Source organism: Ictidomys tridecemlineatus, chromosome 2 (genome assembly GCF_052094955.1).
Source record: "Ictidomys tridecemlineatus isolate mIctTri1 chromosome 2, mIctTri1.hap1, whole genome shotgun sequence".
Classification (NCBI taxonomy): domain Eukaryota; kingdom Metazoa; phylum Chordata; class Mammalia; order Rodentia; family Sciuridae; genus Ictidomys; species Ictidomys tridecemlineatus.
Window position 1 is genome coordinate 33,124,809 of NC_135478.1, and position 22,190 is coordinate 33,146,998.

General features: G+C 32.9%; 1 protein-coding gene across 18 annotated transcripts in view; it reads left to right on the plus strand.

Moving 5' to 3' along the window:
* The window catches only part of Slc4a7 (solute carrier family 4 member 7), a 94,883-nt gene that overhangs the window by 42,733 nt on the left and 29,960 nt on the right, over window positions 1-22,190 (plus strand). For 5 of the 18 annotated variants that reach the window (XM_078038257.1, XM_040289886.2, XM_040289882.2 and 2 more), the window contains exons 6-13: window positions 365-553; window positions 9,105-9,220; window positions 10,357-10,416; window positions 11,113-11,270; window positions 13,044-13,131; window positions 13,546-13,692; window positions 17,996-18,102; window positions 20,267-20,441. In XM_078038257.1, the coding sequence (XP_077894383.1) occupies window positions 365-553; window positions 9,105-9,220; window positions 10,357-10,416; window positions 11,113-11,270; window positions 13,044-13,131; window positions 13,546-13,692; window positions 17,996-18,102; window positions 20,267-20,441 (1,040 nt within the window). Of the gene's footprint in view, window positions 1-364; window positions 554-3,047; window positions 3,417-9,104; window positions 9,221-10,356; window positions 10,417-11,112; window positions 11,271-13,043; window positions 13,132-13,545; window positions 13,693-17,995; window positions 18,103-19,559; window positions 19,768-20,266; window positions 20,442-22,190 lie in introns of those variants that run through there. The other 13 variants (XM_040289887.2, XM_040289884.2, XM_005317295.5 and 10 more) reach the window with 7 other exon arrangements.

Below are 22,190 nucleotides of genomic sequence, written 5' to 3' on the forward strand. Positions count from 1 at the left end.
AATAATATTGTCATCTTGGGAAGTCAATATTATGAAATACTCAGCTTGGTAGAATTCATTGCATCCATACAGAAAAGCACTTTCCACCTTAGGAAGGCTATTAGTGTAAAACAGTAACTTCTCTGTAAATGTAATGGTTTTTAGTGAAATAAGAGTCTCAGTAATTTATTCATTTTTACTGAATGGGTAATGTTCATATTTATCTTTATGCATATTATCCACTATTAGGAGAGAGTAATACTTCTTAGAGCAATCTAAGAATCTCATTTTTGTTGAGATTTCACTTTGGAATTTGTTTTTTCCTTTGTTACAGTCATTTCAGGGTTTGCTTAGCCACAATAACTGTTGTTTTTCCTTTGAATAGACATGGTATTAGACAACATGATCGCTTCTGGCCAGCTAGACGAATCCATAAGAGAGAATGTCAGAGAAGCTCTCCTGAAGAGGCATCATCACCAGAATGAGAAAAGATTCACCAGTCGGATTCCTCTTGTTCGATCTTTTGCAGATATAGGCAAGAAACATTCTGACCCTCACTTGCTTGAAAGGAATGGTGAGATAAGTTGTGGCATCCAGTTTTCGCTAACACTTCTAACAGCATTCCAGTATGTTACAGTTAACATTTGGGAAAAGAAGGATGACATTTCCAGAAAATTATATAGGTCATTTTATAATTTTTAGTATAATTCATTATTGTGCCTATTAGAAATGTCATTTTTTTTTTTTTACAACATGATAGAATCATCTCTAGAAATCACTTGGATACAAACAATTAAGCCTTCACTCCGTTAAAATGAAACAAACTAATTTCCTTTAAGTAATACTTAAATGGTACCACTGATGCCTTACCCTGAATTACTTCTCCTTCTGCTTTTTTGTTTCTATTCAAGGTGACTTGTTGTATGCTTGATTAAAGAGGCATACATTTTGTTTTATAATTTTAGTTCAATTTTTTAAAAATTCTAAATCTTGTTGAACCTTTATACCTGTATGAGATTTTTTTCCTGATAATTTCTCCCCCACCTGAATATATTATGTTCTCTGGGCATAAAACAAGTGTTGTTGGCTTGGTGTTTCTGATTTCACTGCTCTTTCTTTATACAGTTTGTGGAAGGTTTTTATGACAAGGCCTGTCTTACACCAAGGGTGACCTATTGGTGTCTTTCAGGATATTGAGAGTGGCTCAGGCCCAGGTACACATGCCTCAGCTCTCCACCCTCTTTTCTGGGCTGGTAGCAGGTCATGTGGGGTGTGGAAACAGCGTTTTTATATCCATTTCCTCTGTTCGTGTCTTAAGGCTGGCACGTTGGAAGGGTCGCCTTTCCTTGTTTTCTTGGGGTTCTAATTTGGTTCTCAAGGAGAACTTTGATGACAGCGAATCTGGAAGACCCAGGTATGAGGATTAGAGTGGCTTAGGGAGGGTCATTATTGCCTCTAACTGCTACTGTTACCCAAAACTTATGAGGATTACAGTCATGGTGAGTGGAGTGTGGCATACAGTGTCTGTTCATCTTTTCTGACCTGAAATAATAGTATGACTTTTAAGTGTTGTATGGGCAAATAGCCATGAGTTTAATATATGTCAAGTTGACAGTAATCATCTTTTGCAGCTCAGTGTATTATACTTAATCTGACTCCTTTAAATCTGTTGAAAATTATGCCTTGGTGCATTCAAGGAACCTTTAAAATGGGATAAAAAGTTTAGAGTAGGGTAAAAAAACTTAGGTTTAATTAAAAGCAAGCTGTATGGGACCATTTACCTTTCTTTTTCACCTTTCATATAGTGTATGTTCTCACGTTTGGCAAAATGAATTCACTTACCCTGAGGCACCCTATTAAATCTTTATTCCTCTTATGCAATGGTTTCTGATTATCCTCCCATTTGTAATTTGATTCCTTTTAATCATAAGATAATAGCTGTTTTCTTGTAAATGCTCTTTCATCATGTTATTTTGTTGTATTTGTAATTTAACAGTTTTTCTGCATGTACCTTATTTTTCTTAACTAAATGGTTGTTGTTTATGGATTAAAGGTTAATCTTTTAATATTTCTGGGGTTTCTTGAGCATGCAGCTTTGATCATTTTGGTCATATTGGATTGATTGTTGTATTTCTCATGTTTTTCCTAAAAAAGAATGGTATTCTTTTAAACTGTGCTTAAATATACCATAAGATATACCTTAAAAGAAATATAGGGTGTTTAAGTCTGGATGACATTTCAAAATATTATAGACTTACTATTTTATTGTGTTGTGGGTAAAATGCTTTTTTTTTCTAGTTAATTTAAAGATTGTATATGGTTAAACGTGCTTATTATGTTAAAACAAACACGTTAGGACATTTATTAATAAATATCTTTAGAGAGTTCAGTAATTAGTATCCTTTCAAATTGACCTAATTTTCTTTTTAAAATAATTGATACATCTTACATATTAAACTTAACTTGAGCACTACCAAGCCCTTGGCTCAATGTTATAAATAATTAATATTAGGTTAGAAATTTTTTAGGTTAGAAATTTTTAGATTAGAAATTTTAGGTTAGGATTTTTAGGTAATATTAATGTGGGCTTTTGTTTTAAGACATCTGCAGCTGTTTTGTATAATGTAGGAAAAATGCACTAAATATAAATTATTAGTTCTATAAGTTTTTGTTTGGATTCTATTTTTTATGTTATTTTTGTATTCTCAATTGCCATTTATTATTTAAGCAGTAACTTTATATTGATTTTTGTTCCTTGTAAAAATGACAGGGTATTGGTCATCTAATTTGTAACAGAATATTGTCCCCTACAATCTATCATTAACATTTTTTTTTAAATCTATATTCAGGGAATTAATCAGTTAATTAAATAACTGATTTAATTAACTTAAATAACTTTTCAGTGATTTTCTAACTTTTAAAATCTGATTGATTTGCTAACCCTCACAGCATGAATTTGAAATATTGGGCCTTTAAAGCTTGTGATTTATGGTGTAAATTGATTTTTGTGTCTACATATGCCGTCTGCAGTGAACTTCATCATTTTTCATTTATTTGTTTTATCTCAGGGGAAGGCCTTTCAGCCTCCCGCCATTCTTTGCGAACAGGTCTCTCTGCCTCAAACCTTTCATTGCGAGGAGAATCGCCTTTATCTCTTCTTCTCAGTCATCTTCTTCCTTCTTCAAGAGGTGGAACCCCTGCAGGCTCAAGGTGTACAACCCCAGTTCCCACCCCTCAAAACAGTCCTCCTTCCAGCCCTAGCATCAGTCGCCTGACCTCCAGAAGTTCCCAACAGAGTCAGCTTCAGGCCCCAGAACTACTGGTTTCACCTGCCAGTGATGATATTCCCACAGTAGTTATTCATCCGCCCGAGGAAGACTTAGAAGCACTGAAAGGCCAGGAACAGAAGAATGAGGAAAATGTTGACTTAACTCCAGGCAACTATCCCAAATCCTCCATGTGTGGTGCTTTCTGCCTCTGGATCACTTGCACTTGGAATGCCTTTCAGCACATAACTTGAGCAGCATATGTAGATAATGCTAATTATTTATCTTGACTTCTGCATGTTTTTTCTTTATTGTAGAAAAGAGTAGAATTGTTAAAAATTTATGTTATTAAAAAGAATTCAAAGAAGACTATACATAACTTAAGCCCTCAAAACTTTTCACTGAAATTTTAGAGGTTAAGGCAGTCAAGATTTTAATTTTTTTTTTTTTTTTTTAAGAATGGTGGCTTTTCTTGAGCAGTTCACTCATAAGGCAAATGAACATATACGTATAAAGACAGTGAGATGAAAATAAAGGCAGGATTTATGTTCTTTTTTCTCATTTTGCCTCTGAGAAGTTTGAGGTTCTTTGATAACTGACTTCTGGAATTCTAATTTCAAAGCTGCTGTTATATTTTGTAACAAAGTTTAGTTGTCCCTTGTTGAATGTCATATTCAACTTTAATCCAAAGTATCTGTAAGATTTGCAGCACCAGAGTTGTTCCTACAATTATGTCTAGGAGATATATATATATATAATATATATTAATATTATATATATTTATATATTTATATTTATTTATGTGTAAACTAGGAATTATTTCTTAATGGGCATAAAGGGTTATAGCTTATTTAAGGACTATAGATTATGGTAATTTAGGTTCTTTCTTATACATTGGTTATATGAACATTTATTCTCATAGTTTTTTAAATGTAATTTGTATTTAGAAAGTACTTTTAGTTAAAAAAAAAAGAAAGTGCTTTTAGTAACTTAAAAAAAATTTCAGATAAGCATCAATGATATATACTAATACTAACTAATGTTTTTTTGCAGTATTGGGGATTGAACTTAGGGCCTCATGCATTATAGGCAAGTGCTCTATCATTTGAGTTATATCCCCAGTTCCATTTTTAAATTATATTTTGAGACAGGGTCTCCCTAAGTTGCTGAGGCTGGCCTCCAACTTGTGATCCTCCTGCCTCTTTCTCCTAAGTAGATGGGATTATGGGCTTTTGCCATCACACCTGGCCTAATTGTGGTTTTAAACACTTCAGTGGCAGTACAGAGATTCAGTTACCCTATTCAATATACAGATTTGTGTAAGTTGGGTATGTACACCCGTTTTAAAAAACTCAAATAAAGTTAGTTTAACTTCTCTGAGTCTTACTACACACAGCTAGTAAGTGGAAGCCTAAATTCTACTAATCATTGTTTCCTACCACTTTACGAAAAAACTCTTTCCCCCTATTGCTTTATCTAGATATACCAAGTATATTTAATCAAAGGTTATTCTAGTTGCAGAAAGAATTTATGCACACTTTTAGAAGTACCAATGAAGTTTTGTGGCTAAATAGTTGTAAGATTAATTATGATTGTAGTCATAATTGCAATTGCTTGATAGTAGGTACCTAGGTATTTTTCAGATATCATATTTCTAAATTTTGTAATAGTATCTCAAGTTTGGTATTATCTTCATTTTACAAATGAAGGGAAAACAGAACTGTCAGTATCATATTGTAAATGACCAAAGCAGGGATTTGAACTTGGCTCTACTTAAAACAAAATCTATTGTGTCATATTTCATTGTGACTTTTACTCCTTCATGAAAAGTGTAGATTAACAATGAGGTAACTGGACATAAAGAAGACAAAAAACACCTAGAAACAATTACTTAGAAATAGTGAGTATTCTTAACTAAAAAGAGATAGGAAGATTTTCTCCTTTTTCTGGGTCAGAAATGATTTTCAACTTTCATTTATTTTTACCTGTGTCAAATTGATTGGTAATTCTGAATGTTTCTTGTCTTATCAGCTCCTTTGTTATGAAATAAGGGTCTCTGAAATTTTAGGTAAAAAGGAGGAGGCATAAGAGTTCACAGTGTTGTGTTATGCCATCCTAAGGAAATAAAAGAAGCAATTAGCTGAGAATTGAGAAGCACAGGTGTTGTCCAACCATGCTATGAATTTTTGGCAGTGAGTTTATCAGCTTTTCTGAAGAGAAGAAATTAAAATGGAGGGAAGGGGGAATTTCTAAAGGCAAAAAGAAACTCATAATTTTTGTTAAGAAGACATCTGTAGAAGGTTGGTATTTACTGAAGAAAAATAACAAAAACTGCTACACATTATTTCTTGTTTAATCAAGTTTGTTGCTTAAAGCACCTGAAAACTCTAGTGGAATTTCCTTGATGTCTGATACCACCTTCCAGGAGGAGAGTGGCCCCAGCATCATATTGGAAAGGCTAATGTGGTAGACTTGTGTGTCATGAAGTCATGATTTGTGCATATCCATAATAAAAAAGGAGGTAGTTTTGTATCAGTTATTCTTGGGAGAATAATTATTTTCAAGAGACATATTTAGTGAGTATTTTTCCAAACTCAGTATTTCTCAGCCTTGCATTGTTGACATTCTGACTGAGTAATTCTTCCCTGGATGGTTAGGTGAGAGGAGGTAGACCTGTGTTTTGTAGGATGTTCAGCAGCCTCTGGCCACTGGGTACCAGCTGACAGTATCACCCCTCATTGAAAACCAACCATATCTAAATATTGCTAGATGTCTCTTGGGGCATAGTTTTCCCGAGTTGATAGCCCCTGCTTTATTTCTGCTTTCAAGTTTGTAATAACAGAAAACTGATACCTTTGAGTTATCTTTCTCTGTTAGACTTGCTTTTTGAAAAAAAAACAACAATATGTGAAATAGATTTACCAGAGTATGATTTAAAAACCATTGCTGATTTTATTTATATAATCCTTTCATTCTTTCCTTCCCTCCCTCCTTCCCTTCCTCCGGCCCTCCTTCCTTTCCTTTGGTCCTTCCTTCTTTCCTTCGTGTACTGGGAGTTGAAACCAGAGGTGCTTTACCACTGAACTGCGTTCCCTGTCCATGTTATTTTTTATTTTGAGACAGAGTGCTGCTGAGTTACTGAGACTGGCCTTTAACTTGTGATCTTCCTGCTCAGCCTCCCGAGTCACTGGGATTGTAGACACTATGCCTGACTTTCTTTTTTTCTTTTTAAAGAGAAGCAGTGTTATTAAGAAGATGAAGTGAATATTTGCTAACTTGAGCAGCTAGGTTGTAGAAGAAAGGATCTGAAAATTCCCTTTCTGACATCCTCTAAGATGTGGACCCCATTGATAGACATCTTATTCTTTCCTCAGAGTCTCTTTTAAGCAAATAAATACAGTCTTTCTGAGTTATTTGTGCAAATGGTTGAGAGTTTTATTTTTTGGTGACTTAATTCTGACCCCTAGGAATTCATTGTAGGAGGAGGGAGATTTGCTTAATGGATTAAGACAACAGCTTTAATTTAGCTGAGGTTTGGAAGAACTACCCAGGAGGATTGAGGTGGAAAGCTCTAATGTACACCTGCCATGCTAATTCTGAAAGAGGAATGAGGCTAGCCAAGTCACTTCAGGTCATATCCTCTAGCTTTGTCACCATTGAGCTCCACATCATTTTTGTCTTCCCCTCATTTGAGTTCTGCATCATTTCTTCTTGTGTCTTCACTTTCCTCCACAGCCCTGTCATTCTGCTTCTTTCTCCCAAATCTGGTGGTTAGAATTATTCTGGAAAACTATGTCTTAAACAGCTTGTATATCCACAGATTAAAGACAGTTTAGCACTTAAAAGTCTGTAATAGTAGCAGTCACCACTAGGGCCTTATTTAGACTCTTCTTGAGTTTTTAAATGTGAGATAGGTGGAAACCACTGAAGAATGCTGGTAAACTTTTCTTCTCTCCTTGGGCAAAGGAGAGACACTGTTCTGGAAGTTTAGGGACAAAGGTTAAAGCAGAGGAATCTTAACAGCGTATCCATGTTAACCTAACATGAAGGATGAGTTGTCTTAGGAAGTAATTTTTATTTCAGAATTGCTTATCTTTTCCAGAGAATGAGCTGAATAGAGTCTGCTTACTTTTTGTACTAAGATTCTTTTTTTTAAATTCTTTTTTTAATATTTATTTTTTAGTTATAGGTGGACACAATATCTTTATTTTATTTTTATGTGGTGCTGAGGATCAAACCCAGTGCCTCATGCATGCTAGGTGAATGCTCTACCTCTGAGCCACAATCGTAGTCCCTGTACTAAGATTTTTAAGTCACCATGATATCCTCACTTATTTATTTAACAGATATGGATATCACAGAGGTCACTGAGTTTAGGTGATAAACCCTAAAGATTTAATTTCAATATTAATTAATTTTTTAAAAGTGCTATGAAAATAAAAACTCTTGGTTGCATTGAGTACATCTTTTGTGCCTAAAGTTCATGAACCTGACTACCAATATGAATCTCAAAGATCTAAGCATAAAATAAACTTTAAGCTAATTTTTATGGATCATGAGCTTATTATAAGTGGCACTATTAAAACTAAAAGTAGTATTTGTTGTGTTTCAATGCCCTTTCCTCTATGATATTCAGTGTTTTTAATATAGTTCATATTCTTTGACTAGAAAATCTTTGGTGTTTTGAAAAAAGTGAGGTGCATTTAATTGTAGAATTCTGTGCAATCCACTTGAATTTAAAATTTTTGATATTTGAACTTTTTGCCAAACTTGTAATGGTAAGCTGCGTTTTCATACTACGTGGTGTTTTTTAGTTGTTTTGTTCTTGTGAAATGTTGCTGTTCAATGTCACTTGAATATATTGTTGCTTGAACGTATATTTCTATCATGTAATCCAAACAAGTATCATTTTTAATCTAAAACTAATTTGATAGGCTTATCTGAATCAAGAGATTTGAGTAAATTATTTAATCACATGGCTAAAAGTGGTAGTATCTATCTGTCCATCTATCTATTTATTTATTTTGGGGTACCAAGGATTGAATTTGTGAGCACTTGACCACTGAGTACATCCCCAGCACTATTTTGTATTTTATTTAGAGACAGGGTCTCACTGAATTTCTTAGCACCTTGCTTTTGCTGAGGCTGGCTTTGAACTCACCATCCTCCTGCCTCAGCTTCCCAAGCTGCTGGAATTACAGGCTTGTGCCTCCACAACCCATGGTAGTATTTATTTTAATACAGATTTCTTTGATATGAAACCTCTGACCTTTGCACTGGGAAAGTAAAAACTTTGCTTATCATACTTTAAAGTTATTTTTTGTAGGAAAAATGACAGTAGTCTTTGTACATAATAAAACTACTACAGGAAAATGAAAATTCTTAAGCAAATTGTTAAGATTATGAAAGATAGTGATAAATTCAACATACATTTAGTAACTCCTAAACTTGGAGAGACTTTATATTGTTATTAGTGTGAGCATGCTAAGTGTAGTTAGCCATCACTAGGCCTGATGCCATTCACCTGTATGTCATAGCTATGAAAAGTGTATTTCTTATGTATTTGTAGTGGTGATCAGACTCAGGTCTTCTTTCATCTTTGGTTCCACACTGACTCACTTTTTTCTTTTTTTGGAAAGGCCACCATTTATATTATTTTACATACTAAGATGTGCAGTTTCATTGCTTAAAATGTCATTCTAGTTTTGCTGATATGTACTAACACCTGGCACTTTGTTTTTTTAAACCTTGCACATTTGCTTTTATAATAAAACCACCACTTTCAGGATGTGAACAGAGTTAGGCTATGAAGTGAATTTTCCCCTTACTAATTGGAATTATGTTTTTTCTTAAAAATAGGCATTTTGGCCTCTCCACAGTCAGCTCCTGGAAACTTGGACAATAGTAAAAGTGGAGAAATTAAAGGTAATGGAAGTGGAGGAAGCAGAGAAAATAGTACTGTTGACTTCAGCAAGGTAATTCTGCCATTTATCATCTTTAAATTTTCATAATCATTCTGAGAAAATAACTAGCCATTTGTGGCTTCATTAGCATTGCTTATAAAATATTTTGGCAGACTTGGTGCTTATATACCTACTTGTGATATATGTGATATGTTCACTTAAGAACAGAAATTGTGAGAAAGGCTAATTTCAAGAGTTTGAATAAATACATGCTTATTAGTTTTAACAATTCTGAAAGAATAATATGAAAGTAATAGAGTATTTCCATCTATACCTACCCATAGATGTGACACTTCTGTACTTTTTGAACTTGTTCTGGAACTACCACTCTGGGACTACAATTCTGGGACTGATGTCAGGGTACTAATGATCCAGCCTTTCCTGGGCCATCCCAGAATTACTGTCTCATGGTGTTATTGCTCTTTGGAATGCCACTGGGAAAAATACTGGTGCTTCCTTGTGGCATGGATTTAAAAGGCATGGGTTTAAAAAATATATGTGTATAATATATATCTCTTAACTGTGCTTTTTTATTTTGCTAGATTGAAATGGGGGAAGACATTTAGAAAGCACAGGGCAAAAAACAACTCAGACAACAATTGAATTTAAAGTATACTTCATGAATCCTTTTTATAAATGCTTGATTACATGTAGGCATTGGTCTTTTCTTATGATTAATTTGCTACAGGATACTCATGATACTGTAATATTTTTGCATTCAATGTAAGGCTTTTTATTAAATGTGATTATGTCAAGATCCATTTTTTTTAAAGCCTTTTATTCTGTCATGCAAAGTCACATTTTACAGAAAAGAAATCTACATGATTTGCATTGTAACTTTGCTGAGAGTCAGACTAAAATTATAGAAAGCCTGGATTAGAGAGTTTAGCTATACAGAATGTCTGTTGTACTTTTAATATATGCTAATTTATTCTTATTTTTACTGGTGCTATATTATTTCAGCTCAGTGAAAAGTGTTCATAGCTAAATTGCATTTTATTCTTGTTAAATGAGTGGATTAATGTGATTTATAGTATAGATCTCCTCTAGACATGGCAGTTGCCGTTTATTTTTGTTCCTCTGTCACAGTTTTACCTTTTTTTACTTGGCCTATCCTTGTGTACACCTCCTTGTCTCCTGTTGGGCAGGAGTCTGCCTCCTGGCACTGTAGTTGTGGCACACTGGGTGTGGGACTCAAGAGGCCCGCTGTAAGTGCTGGTTTTATTTTTAATAGATAGCCCTGTAAGTGGTCGTTTAGTGACTTGTGTGAAACTGTATAAATAAAGAAGCTCACATACTTTAGTATCATGTTTGTAACCTTTTCCTTGTAATTATACACAGGCAACAACTAAATTTCACTTATTATGGCATTATGCTAAATCTGAACCAATAAAGACTATAGATTTTAGTTATAAATGACAATTTCCTCCCATTTAATGAAAATACTGGGCAATGTTACAGTTGTTTTTTTTTTTTTAAGGGAAACTTATAAAAATATAAAGGAAATAATCATTTCTAAGATTAAATAATAGAAAATATTGAATGTTTTAGCACTGTGTATAATTTCATGAACCATTGTTAGTTTGTGAACTACATGTCCTTAATAGTTTTTAATGAATAGTGCTGTATTCATTGAAAATTTTCTTAAGTTTATGTGTTTGATATAGATTTTCAAGTAGTAAAGATTGTGAGAGTTTAAATAGTAATATTGATAAATGTATTTTGCTTGCTTTTGCATTTTCGTCCACTTCATTCTCTATTCTTGTGAAAGTTTTGGCATTTATACATCTTTTAGATCACAAGTATAGTATTCTTGAAAAGCAATTTTCTTACCTATTTCCCTCTAGATAGTCTTATAAATATCATGCAAACTTTATTTTTAATTATCATGAATTTGTCAATAGGTTGACATGAATTTCATGAGGAAAATTCCTACGGGAGCTGAGGCATCCAATGTCCTGGTGGGAGAAGTAGACTTTTTGGAAAGACCTATAATTGCCTTTGTGAGACTAGCTCCCGCCGTCCTCCTCTCAGGGTTGACTGAGGTCCCTGTTCCTACGAGGTAAAAATTGGTTCCAATTAACATTCTCTGAGCATGTTCCAACCTAAAAATTTTTATTCACTGAAAGAACAAGCATCTTGCTTTGTGTAATGAAAGTTTTTTAATTATTAATATTCATTCTGTGTACCAAAATTCTTTGAGTATTAGAGCATAACAGTTATCTTTCTTTTAGAGCTAAAAAATAAAATAACATCATTCTTTTAAAAAAATTTGCATGTGTATCTTTATAAGAAGTTTGGCATCTTAGGATCTTCAGTTTGAAAACAGTGAGCCATTTAATTTTTTATTTGTTTACTTATTTTGGTGCTGGGAATTGAACCCAGGGCCTTGAACCCAGGGCCTTGGTGTCTCCTAAGTATCTATGGTATCATTGAGCTATGTTCCCATGCCCAGTTAAGCATTGGAGACATATTATTTAATGTAATGCAAAACATTGTAGTCAGAGAAAATGGAGTTGAATTCTTTCTCTGTCCCTTCTTTTTATGGAAGTGGGGTTAAGCCTTACTTAAGTTTTCTATTTCATTTATGAAGTGAGGACACCTCATGGTTGGTTAAATGTAATAATACCTTTGAATTAGACAAAATGCTTTGTTCTGTCCTAGTAAAAATTTTCTATTCAGTGAACATCATAAGTAAATGAGGGTGGGGAGGAGGGTAATATCTATAAGAAAAATTTGCAAGTTGTGTGTTGTGTTAATCAGTTTGTTAGCTATGCAAGAGACAGTTCTATAGTTTGTTAGCTTTAGGAGCTTAATTTTAGATGAATCTCATTTCTAAAATATATATATTTTTTTATAAATGAATTTGAAGAATTAATAGGAACTTGATGGAAATATACTTATTTTCAATTTGCTTTACTGAGGGATTTTTTTTCTTCCTCTCCCTTTCTGTGTTGTGGATTGAACCTAGTGCCTCCCACATGCTAGGCAAGTTCTCTGCCACTGACCTGTACCTCAGCCTTCAGTTTTCATTAATGTTGCAAGTATTGAGATAAGTGAGAAAAATAACTCTGCGGATTCATATGTAAATTCTCATAAAATGGGAGGGTGAATACTTCCAAATTTGAACAAGTGTGAATATTAATATTCTACTGTAGTGTTAGCAAGGTTATAACCAAAGAGAAAATGAAATACTTTTTATTTAGTCACTAGAAAAATAGAGTTTTTCTGTTAAATTTGGAGTATAAGTAAAAATTATTTTTCCCTTCAAAGGGAATTGTTGACTAAAATCACATATTTATAATATTAAGTGTTTTTGTTGAGAACTGCAGGTTTGAAGAATTGCATATTTTTTTGTGTACACGCTTGTTTGTTTTTCCTTCCTTTCCCTCTGATCTTCCCTTCTTTACAAATTTTGTTTTTTTGTGTGTGTATACTTCTAACTACTTATTTGACGGAACTTACTCACAGATATTTAATAGGATTGATATTCATTGTATATACTAATTTATTTTTGTTGTTAATTCAGACCAGATTTGTTTAATCCAAAAGAAGATGGGGATTAAATGAAAAACACATTCTTCATTACTATTTGGCCCCAAGGGTGATGTGATCTGACTGCTGCACAGATAGTTAATTTTGAAGGCCTTTGCTTAGCTCTGTGATCTGCTTTACTTTGAGTTGCCATTGTTTTAGTGATTCTTGTAGGGGATTGAAAAAGAGGTTTGAATGTTGATTCTGTGTTTGCATTTGAATGATCTTTTCAACAAAAGTTTGTATAGATTCATGTGTATGCTGTTTGTTTTTGAATTTATGTATTTTAATCTTCCTTTAGGTTTTTGTTTTTGTTACTGGGTCCAGCAGGCAAGGCACCACAGTACCATGAAATTGGCAGATCCATAGCCACTCTCATGACAGATGAGGTACTGAAATAACAGTTAAATACCTTTGAAATACACAGTTACTATGGGATTAAATTATAGTCTTCTCTTTCATAGTGCAGCTTATAAAATTGTCTTTAATGTCTCTACAATTTTATATTTACTTTTCAAATATTTGTCTTTGGTAAGGATCAGTGAGCATTCATATTTTTTAATTCTTATTTTTAAACATTTGAAATTATTGACTACTTTCTTTGAGGTTTAAAAGGTTTCCTAGCTTAGATTTCAAGAAATTTCTGAATTTATACCCCCAATCTTTTTTATTTTTTTATTATGAGATCAGGCCTCATTCAGTTATCTTTTATGATTGTTGCCCAGGGTGGGTAACTTATTTATGATATCTAAAGTGAATTTACCATTTTAAAATTCTTATACCCAATTTGTTTTTCTTTTTAGATTTTTCATGATGTAGCTTATAAAGCAAAAGACAGAAATGACCTCTTATCTGGAATTGATGAATTTTTAGATCAAGTAACTGTTTTGCCTCCAGGAGAGTGGGATCCTTCCATACGTATAGAGCCACCCAAAAGTGTTCCTTCTCAGGTAAGCATCCGAGCTCTTCTTCCATGAGTTACTTTTTTAATTAAAAAAAAAAAAAAAAAACTAGATAAAATTTCAGATTATACATTGCTATGATTAAAAATTCTTAAAAGTATTGGGACATTGCTCTGTGGGAGAGCATGTACCACTGTCTAGTGTGTGAGGTCCTCAGCTTAGTTGGTAGGTGGCAGAGCTACATTCACCTTGTCTCCTTTATCTTCTTACCCTTATGCCCACCTCTCTGGGTGACGATTTGTTGTGTTTAGTTTAATTCAGAACATGGAAGTATGCACATGTAATATAGTCTTTCTTTTTTTTTTTTTTTCCCTTTTGTAATGTTGGGAGTTGAACCCAGGGCCTTTGCATGCCAGGCAAGTACTATTCTACTGAGCCACAATCCCAGCCCCATAATACAGTTTTATTTATTCCTCTGTCTTACCAAAGGTTTTCATACTATATATAATATTGTGTATCTTTTTTTTATAGAGGATGAACATTTCTAATCTGAATCCAAAATTCTCTAAAATCTGAAATGTTTTGAATTCTGACATGAAGCTTAAAATGTTTCAGATTTTGAGTCTTGAACCAGTAGAATCTGTGCAAATATGTTTAAATTTAAAAAACACTGAAATTTTTTTAGTTTCAAGTATTTTGGATAAGGAATACTAACCTGTATAATAGTATATCCTGGAGATGTGTTCATAAGTAATGATGGAGCTATTCCTTATTCTTTTTTCTATAGCTACATTCTGTTCCATTTATGGATGTACCATTGTTTATCCTACTCCTGGGCTCTGGTTATTTTCAGTCTTTTGCTATTACAAACTGTACCATGGTACTCACAGGCCATTTTAGCCTCATATAAATATATCTTTAGGATAGGTCTCCAGAAATAGGTTGCTGGTTCAAAGGGGGAGTCATTTATAATCTGAATAGATATTACCAGAATCCCTTGTCATCTTGAACTGTTTTGAAACTCTCAGTGATACAGGGCTGCCTGTTTCCCTATATCCTCACTAACAAACTTTCAGGTATTTCTCAATCTGATTGGTATGTTTATCTTGCTGATTATCTTTTAATGAGGTTTTAATATGCATTTCTTTAATGAGTGGGGTTGAATATTCATAATTATTGTCTTTAATTTTTTAATTTGTCTTAGTTATACATGACAGTAGAATGCATTTATGTACTTTGATATATCATACATGGATGGGATATAATTTCTCATTTTTCTGAGTGTACATTGATTATTGTTTTGTTCATTGCCCTTTACCACCTTTTTTTGACCATTGAAAATCATTCATTGATCCTTTGGAGTTTGTTGTGTGTCATATGAGATTATGCATCAGACTTTATCTTTTTTTGTACATTGTTGCCTGGTTATCCCAGGTCATTAAAACATTAAGCATTACACCTTTGATTAATGATGTGGCCTTCACATTAATTAAATTTCCATCTACATTTGAGTCTGATTCTTGAATTTCTTTTATATTCTGTTTATTCATGAATTAATTCTATACTACTTAATTTTTTTTTGTGGCTTTTTGGTATATATTAATATCTGGCAGGTCCAGACTTGTTTTTGCCTGTTTTTTTTTTTTCTTTTTCCTTTCCTCCTCAGTTCTCTTGACTGTCTTTGCATGTTTAGTTTTCTATATAAACTTTGCTTTCTTTGTCCAGAAATAAAACCTTCTGGTTTTTAGAGTTACAATAACAGTTAATTTCCCAGTGAACTGAGGAAGAATTGACATCTTTCTGACACTGAATCTTTTTTTTTTTCTTTTTAAGAACATGATATGTCTATCCCCAGTCAATTTTCTGTTTCACATTGGTTTTTGCATCAAAGAATGTCAAAGTTTTCTTTATCTATACTTTGCCTGCTTCTTGGAGAGCATATTCATAGAATACTTGGTTTCTAGTGTAAATGAGGTCTTAGTTTCATTTGTGTGTGTGTGTATGTGTGTGTGTGTGTGTGTGAACTGTTTTTACATGTATGTGTTTTTTGTCCTAAAACCCTTCTTAGTTTTTTTTTTTTTTTAATTGTATATGTTGGTTTTTATTGTTTTCAGAAACAAGAAGGTTTATTTAGGAAAGCAGAGGCATATTCAAGGCAGAATACGGCCTATCTCAAGAGTGAGAGGCCTTTGGGATAAAACAAGGAATACACATTGAAGGTAGAATATAGGCTGTCTTCAGAGGGAGACACACCTATATATGGTAGTTTTTTCAGTCATACTGTTTATAATAAGAGAGAGGTTTGTCCCTACTTTTTCAGATCTTTTACCTCTAATATTCTTCTTGTATAATTGTATTAACTGACAAGTATTAAGTAGCAGTGGCTTTAAAATAAGGGCATTCCTTATCTTGTGTCTCCAGTGTTTCCCTTATTAAATAAGATACTGATATTGGGGCCAAAGTGTACATTTTATCATGTTAAAAAAGTACCAGTTATTATTTTATTGAAATTTTTAGTATAAATGGATGTTGAATTTTTATCTATTTATTTATATTTTATCTATTTATATTTTATCTTTTTATTTATATTTTCTAGAACCTGTGGCAATGAATTATATTAATTTTATTTGTCACCTGTTTGGTAAATTTTATTAGAAGATTTCTTAATGTAAAACAATAGTATTGTTAGAGTGAGTGCAGCTTGGGCTTTAAAGTGCTAGTAGGCTGTGTCCCTATTCTATTTAAGATGTTTGCGCCATTGTAAGTAGAGAGGTCTACAGATTTTTGTGCTATCTTCATGTGTTGATATCATTATTCCATTTGTTTCATAAAAACATTAGTTTTCTTTTGTCTGCTGTTCTTAAACAGTTTAAATGATATGGAATATTTTGGTTTCAAAAGTTTGGAAGAATTACTTTGTAAAATAGTTTGATCTTGCATCTTTTGTCATATGATAGAGTTTAACATCTTGTTTATTTCTTTTGTGGAATTTGGTTTCTGTAATTTCCATTTTTTTCCTGGGGTTTATTTTTATAAATCATGCTTTTCTGGTATATTATCTGTTTCATCCAAGTTTTTAATTTATTTGAAAACAGTTGTGCATCTTGCTCTATATATTTTCCCTCAGATTGTGAAGTTTTTGTTTCCTTGTTGTTTAGCTAGGGGCTAATCATCCATCATATTTAAACAGCAGCTTTTAAAAAATATATATAACAACAGAATGTATTTTGACACATCATACATAAATGGAGTATAACTTTTCATTCGTCTCATACACAGATCATGTAATCATATGCACATAGGGTAATAATGTCAGTTTACCTTTTTTTTAAAGAGTTTTTTTTCCTACCTCAGTTTCTGATTTTATTTGTTTGAAAGACTTGTTTTTACATTTGCTACCTTTGACATTTGATTCATCTTAACTTTTTTTTGTAATATGAGTGCTTAATTTTTTATATACTTAAATGCAATGTAGAGTTTTCCATTGTTTTTGTTTTCTAGGAATTCTATAAATTTGGTTCCTCTTTACCCTAAGGTGGTTTTAATTTTGACATTTTCAAGTGGTAACCTTATATTTACAGATGAGTCTTGTAATTTTATAAATATTGGATATGTAAGCCAGGCCATTTAAGTCTATGGTTGAGCCAGAGCCTTTGACTTCAGGTGACTTCCTGGGACCACATTTACTCTGCCTCATTTTCTGTCTCCTTCCTTTCTCCCTTGCTTCCCTCCTTCCCCTTGCATATATGTGCATATGTATGCAAACATGTACATAGTCTTTTAGTTAGTTACCTCTTGAGATAACAAATTCAAAGCTCAATCCTTTGTCTTCACTGTGAGAGAGACTCTCCTATGTCATGATGGCAATGGTACTCTTTAAAATGAAATATAGCAGGAAATTGATTTTCATTAAAACATGTTTAATAAACAATTCTTGTGCTACTTTTTAAAGGGAAGTATTTTAGTGAAAGAAAAACAGCATTTTGAAAATTAGTGTACATTTCTCAGTAGTTGATATGAGCAATATTTAAAGATTTCTGGTGAGAGAGGTTTTTTTTGGAGACTATTCATAGCTATTGCTGAAGAGTAAATGAAATTGTATGTTTACATGTTTAGAATATAAGATACAAAAAGCTAATCATAAATTCAGAATACACTAGATTCTATTCATAGTGTAATTTATTTTTTCACAGTGTAATTTATTTAATGAGAAGTTTACTTTAGGAAGCATTTTTCTAGATCACTGATTAGATATATAATCCATATAAGGTCTGATATTACCTTCAATTAAAGGTACCACTTCAGTTTTTTAAAAAACAGATTTCTGAAAATGTGTTTTTATGAAATTCAGGAAAAGAGAAAGATTCCAGTGTTTCCCAATGGATCTGCCCCTATATCTGGTGAGACTCCTAAGGAGGCTGCTCATCATGCTGGGCCTGAGCTGCAGAGGACTGGACGGTGGGTACCCAGATACTGACATCTTTTTGAAACCAGGGTTTGATTTGATGAAAAAAGCATGAACATTTTGTTTTTCTTTCCAAGTATTTGGAACCTAATATTATACAGTCTTTCTTTTGTGTTTTTAAATATATATATTATTGTATAAGTTCTATAGTACTGAGCAAATTTTATATGCATTTAAAAGTAATTTTAATAGTATATACCAAACTGTAGTTTAAAATGGAAATAATGGACCATATATTTAGAAATTACAGTTATTTGGTATATAGGTTAATTTTCATTGCCTCTACTAAGGTCATTAATGAAGGGTTAGAGTCCTTATAGAGTTCATCATATCAAATTTTGGGAAGAGGAATTATAATGTTATAATGAATGATTTTGTATTACGTATAGATTTATATATACTATTTTATGCACACACACATATATGTAAAATATCATGAGATACTATAGAATTACATGGACAAGCATGATTCAATTGTAATATTCTCTGTGGAAACCTTTTTAGAAAAAGTAAAAAGTTAACTTTTGGAGTAAAGAATAGAATTGTTGCCAGGTATAAACATCTTTACAATGTTTTAAAATATTTTGTAGAAATAGATAAATGCTGTGGTGTTTCCATATATATGGGTATTGATGCTGTTTTGTCTACTGGGGAGCAGTATGGAACTCAAAAATCGTGAATCTTAAAATCTTTGCTTATAAAACTAGGATATCATATATAGACACTGTATTAGGGATTTTGATGACATGTCTTAAAGGGTCCTGTGTATAAGAAAAATAACAATGGGCATACTGGGTATAAATTAAACTCACAATGTGACTCATTGACTAATGTATTAGTTTCTATGAATATAAAAGAATAAAATACCATTGCTGTGTAGACAGTGCTAGTCTATTAGCTATCATTTCTTTGAACTTTATATGGAGATAGGGTTATTCTCTGAATTAGACCCCCCACTAATCTCACAGTCACCTTAGAGCCTCTGTAAGCCATCTGTTAAATAACTAGTTATTGATTTGATGTTATAGATACATTGGCATCTTTTTATTGAAAACTGATTTCCCTTGCTATCAGATTATTTATAGAATAACTTCCAACACTTGTAAAGGTGTGTTTAGGATGTATTTCACTATTAGCTTTAAAATAAATAGAATGAGAAAGCTCAGAACATCCAAAGCATTTGAAAGTTTACAATTAATTTCTTAATTAATTGTAAAAAAATTCTTGCAATTGGTATTTGAATTATTACCTAATTTATGACACAGAACTTTTTCGAATTATGGATTGAGTCACTAGCATCTATTGAGTGTACCTACTATCCCCCAAGTAGTATTTTAGACAATGGAGATAGGTTACTAAACTCCTCTTGTGGAGCTTATATATTTTGGGGAAATTTTCAAGTTAGATGTATCTAAAAGTCTGAATTTTTTTTTTTTTCATTTTTTTGTAGCGTGGAGGTTGAACCCAGAGCTGCTCTACTACTAGGCTACATCCTTACCCCTTTGCATTTATAAATATAATATAGATTTTAATCTCATAGGTTTATTAATATGTGTACTAATTTGACTACATATGTAATAAATTAAGTATACTGAAATAGCTTTTTAGGTTTTGTCCCTAGACAGAAATAATTATATAATTGAAGCACAAATTTTTTAAAGTTATTAAAATTATTTAATAACTATTTGTGCAACTAAGTACAGCATAGTACACTCATTTTAAAGGATACTTTGATTATAATTGCATTCTTTGTATTTCTAACAGTGCCTTTAAGATATATAATGTAGACAATAATGAGTAGAATTGCTTATGCATATTTTCATGAATGGCTAGGTTTTGTTTATTGTATATTTCTTTGCACATTTGTGTCCAAAGTTACATTTACTCATATAAAATCATTGCCTGCAGTCTTGTCGGTATATAGTCTATTAAAAAATGTGTTTGTCTCTTTTAGCTTAATGAGATCTATCTTTCCTCTATCATCAGTAGATTAAAAGAGTGTATCTTCTATAAATTATACTGTTGTTTTTAAGTTGGATTTAAATTTTTGTTGAGAAAACGCTAGGCACCAGCAGTTTTATGTAGCCCATAGTTTTAGTGTGAACTAGCTAGAATCCTCTAGTGTACAGTTTGACGAGTTTCATCTCACCTATTTAGGCTTTTTGGTGGTTTGATACTTGACATCAAAAGGAAAGCACCTTTTTTCTTGAGTGACTTCAAGGATGCATTAAGCCTGCAGTGCCTGGCCTCGATTCTTTTCCTATACTGTGCCTGTATGTCTCCTGTAATCACTTTTGGAGGGCTGCTTGGAGAAGCTACAGAAGGCAGAATAGTGAGTACCAAGATTGGTAGTGGCCAGGCTCTTAGCTCTTCAGAGGCAAGTGTCTGTATGCATTTGTCTCACTATTGGTACTTTTATTTGAAGAGTCTACCCACAGCAAGATTAACCTGTCCCAAAGCAGACTTTCCCCAAAGGTAATTGCTGTGGAAAACATGGGGAAGCCATTTGAACAGGAGAAGATGCACAGTTGAGGTAAAAAACAAAAAGCCAACAACAAAAACTTATCCTGCCTTGCTGGATGGAATGGTTTTATAATTGAGTAAAAGGCTTGCATTGTCTCCTGGTGGGTGGGTGGATTGTGGGGGGTTGTGGGTGGGGGAATTCATCAGTGGGGCTGTTTCACCCTGTGAGGTATCATAGGATTAGTTAGAATCATATGATTAATATGAATCCATCAGCCCTGGCTGGTAGGCCCAAGCTAGACTATTTGGAAGAATAGAACATAATTGTGGAGATGATGGATTTTTGAAGTGATATTTATTTTAATTTTGCTATTAATAAATCTGTGTGAAAGTAGCAAAGGCTTTTATTTGGAAAATATAATTGAAAATTGCCTCTTACTTTTGATATGACTAAAATGAAAATTTTAATGTATTACTTATTAGGAGCTGTGGTACTTTGTAAAATTTTGAAAAGTATTTTTTGGGGGGGGCGGGGCTCATGTATTTTAATGATCTTTAAATGAGATGATTTATAATTTGTAAGTGTATTTTTACCTAATAATATTTACTCTTGAGTTAAAATTTATATTTTTATAGATAAAAGTTAAATCCAAAGCTAAGTAATGATAATTATTCATTTGAAGTATTTGATGACCTGAACACAAGATAAATCTGAAAACAAAAATTTTCATGCAACTCTGAATTTATTTTTGATTATTTAGATTCTTCTTACCTTATTCTGTATTCAGTATATCAAAAGCAGATATTTTTAGTAAGTTGCTATAAATGCTGTCACAAATTGTACATGTAACTGCTGGTCCTTGTGGAAATGTGTTTTATCTGTTACTTTCATGAATGTGCTGCTTCTTTCTTGTGGACTGTCACTACCTGCCCGTCTCCTTCTGCTGTTTGATACCATGTGCATGTGATGTGTGTTAGGCACTGGAGGAGGGCAGACTAGTATAAGAGCATGTGTCTCCTGTCCTCAGGTTGCTAACCTAAGTGAAAGAGAATGATAATATATACATGGTTCCTACACTGTGGTTTGCTGTGCCACATGAGTGGTGGGAATTGGAGTAAGATAAATAGAAAAAGCAGGAATATCATGCATGTGTTTTCATTTGCTTTGTTGAACTTTAGGTAGAAATGGACATACTAGGAGGTACAGTTTCAGAGTTTATAGAGTGATAAAGGGGGAAATGTACAGATTGGGAAACCATACTAGGAGGTACAGTTTCAGAGTTTATAGAGTGATAAAGGGGGAAATGTACACATTGGGAAACCATAAATGAGATTTGAAACTGAAAATAGTGGAGGTTAACAAGGAAGATAATTTATAGGGAGAGAAGGAGAAGGAAAAGTGGTAAGTAACCTGGATTTATGGAATGGAGGAGAGATGGGGTAGAGGGGAAGGGTGGAAAAGGAAAATGACCCAATAGATTGGACACAGGTATAGCCAGAGCCCTAGAAGAGAAATGAGGATGGTGTAATTTTGCAGAAGCCAAACCAGAGGTTTTGAGGAGGAATAATTAGAAGGAGGTGTTCAGTGATTTAGTACGGTCATAAAGGAGAACAGTAG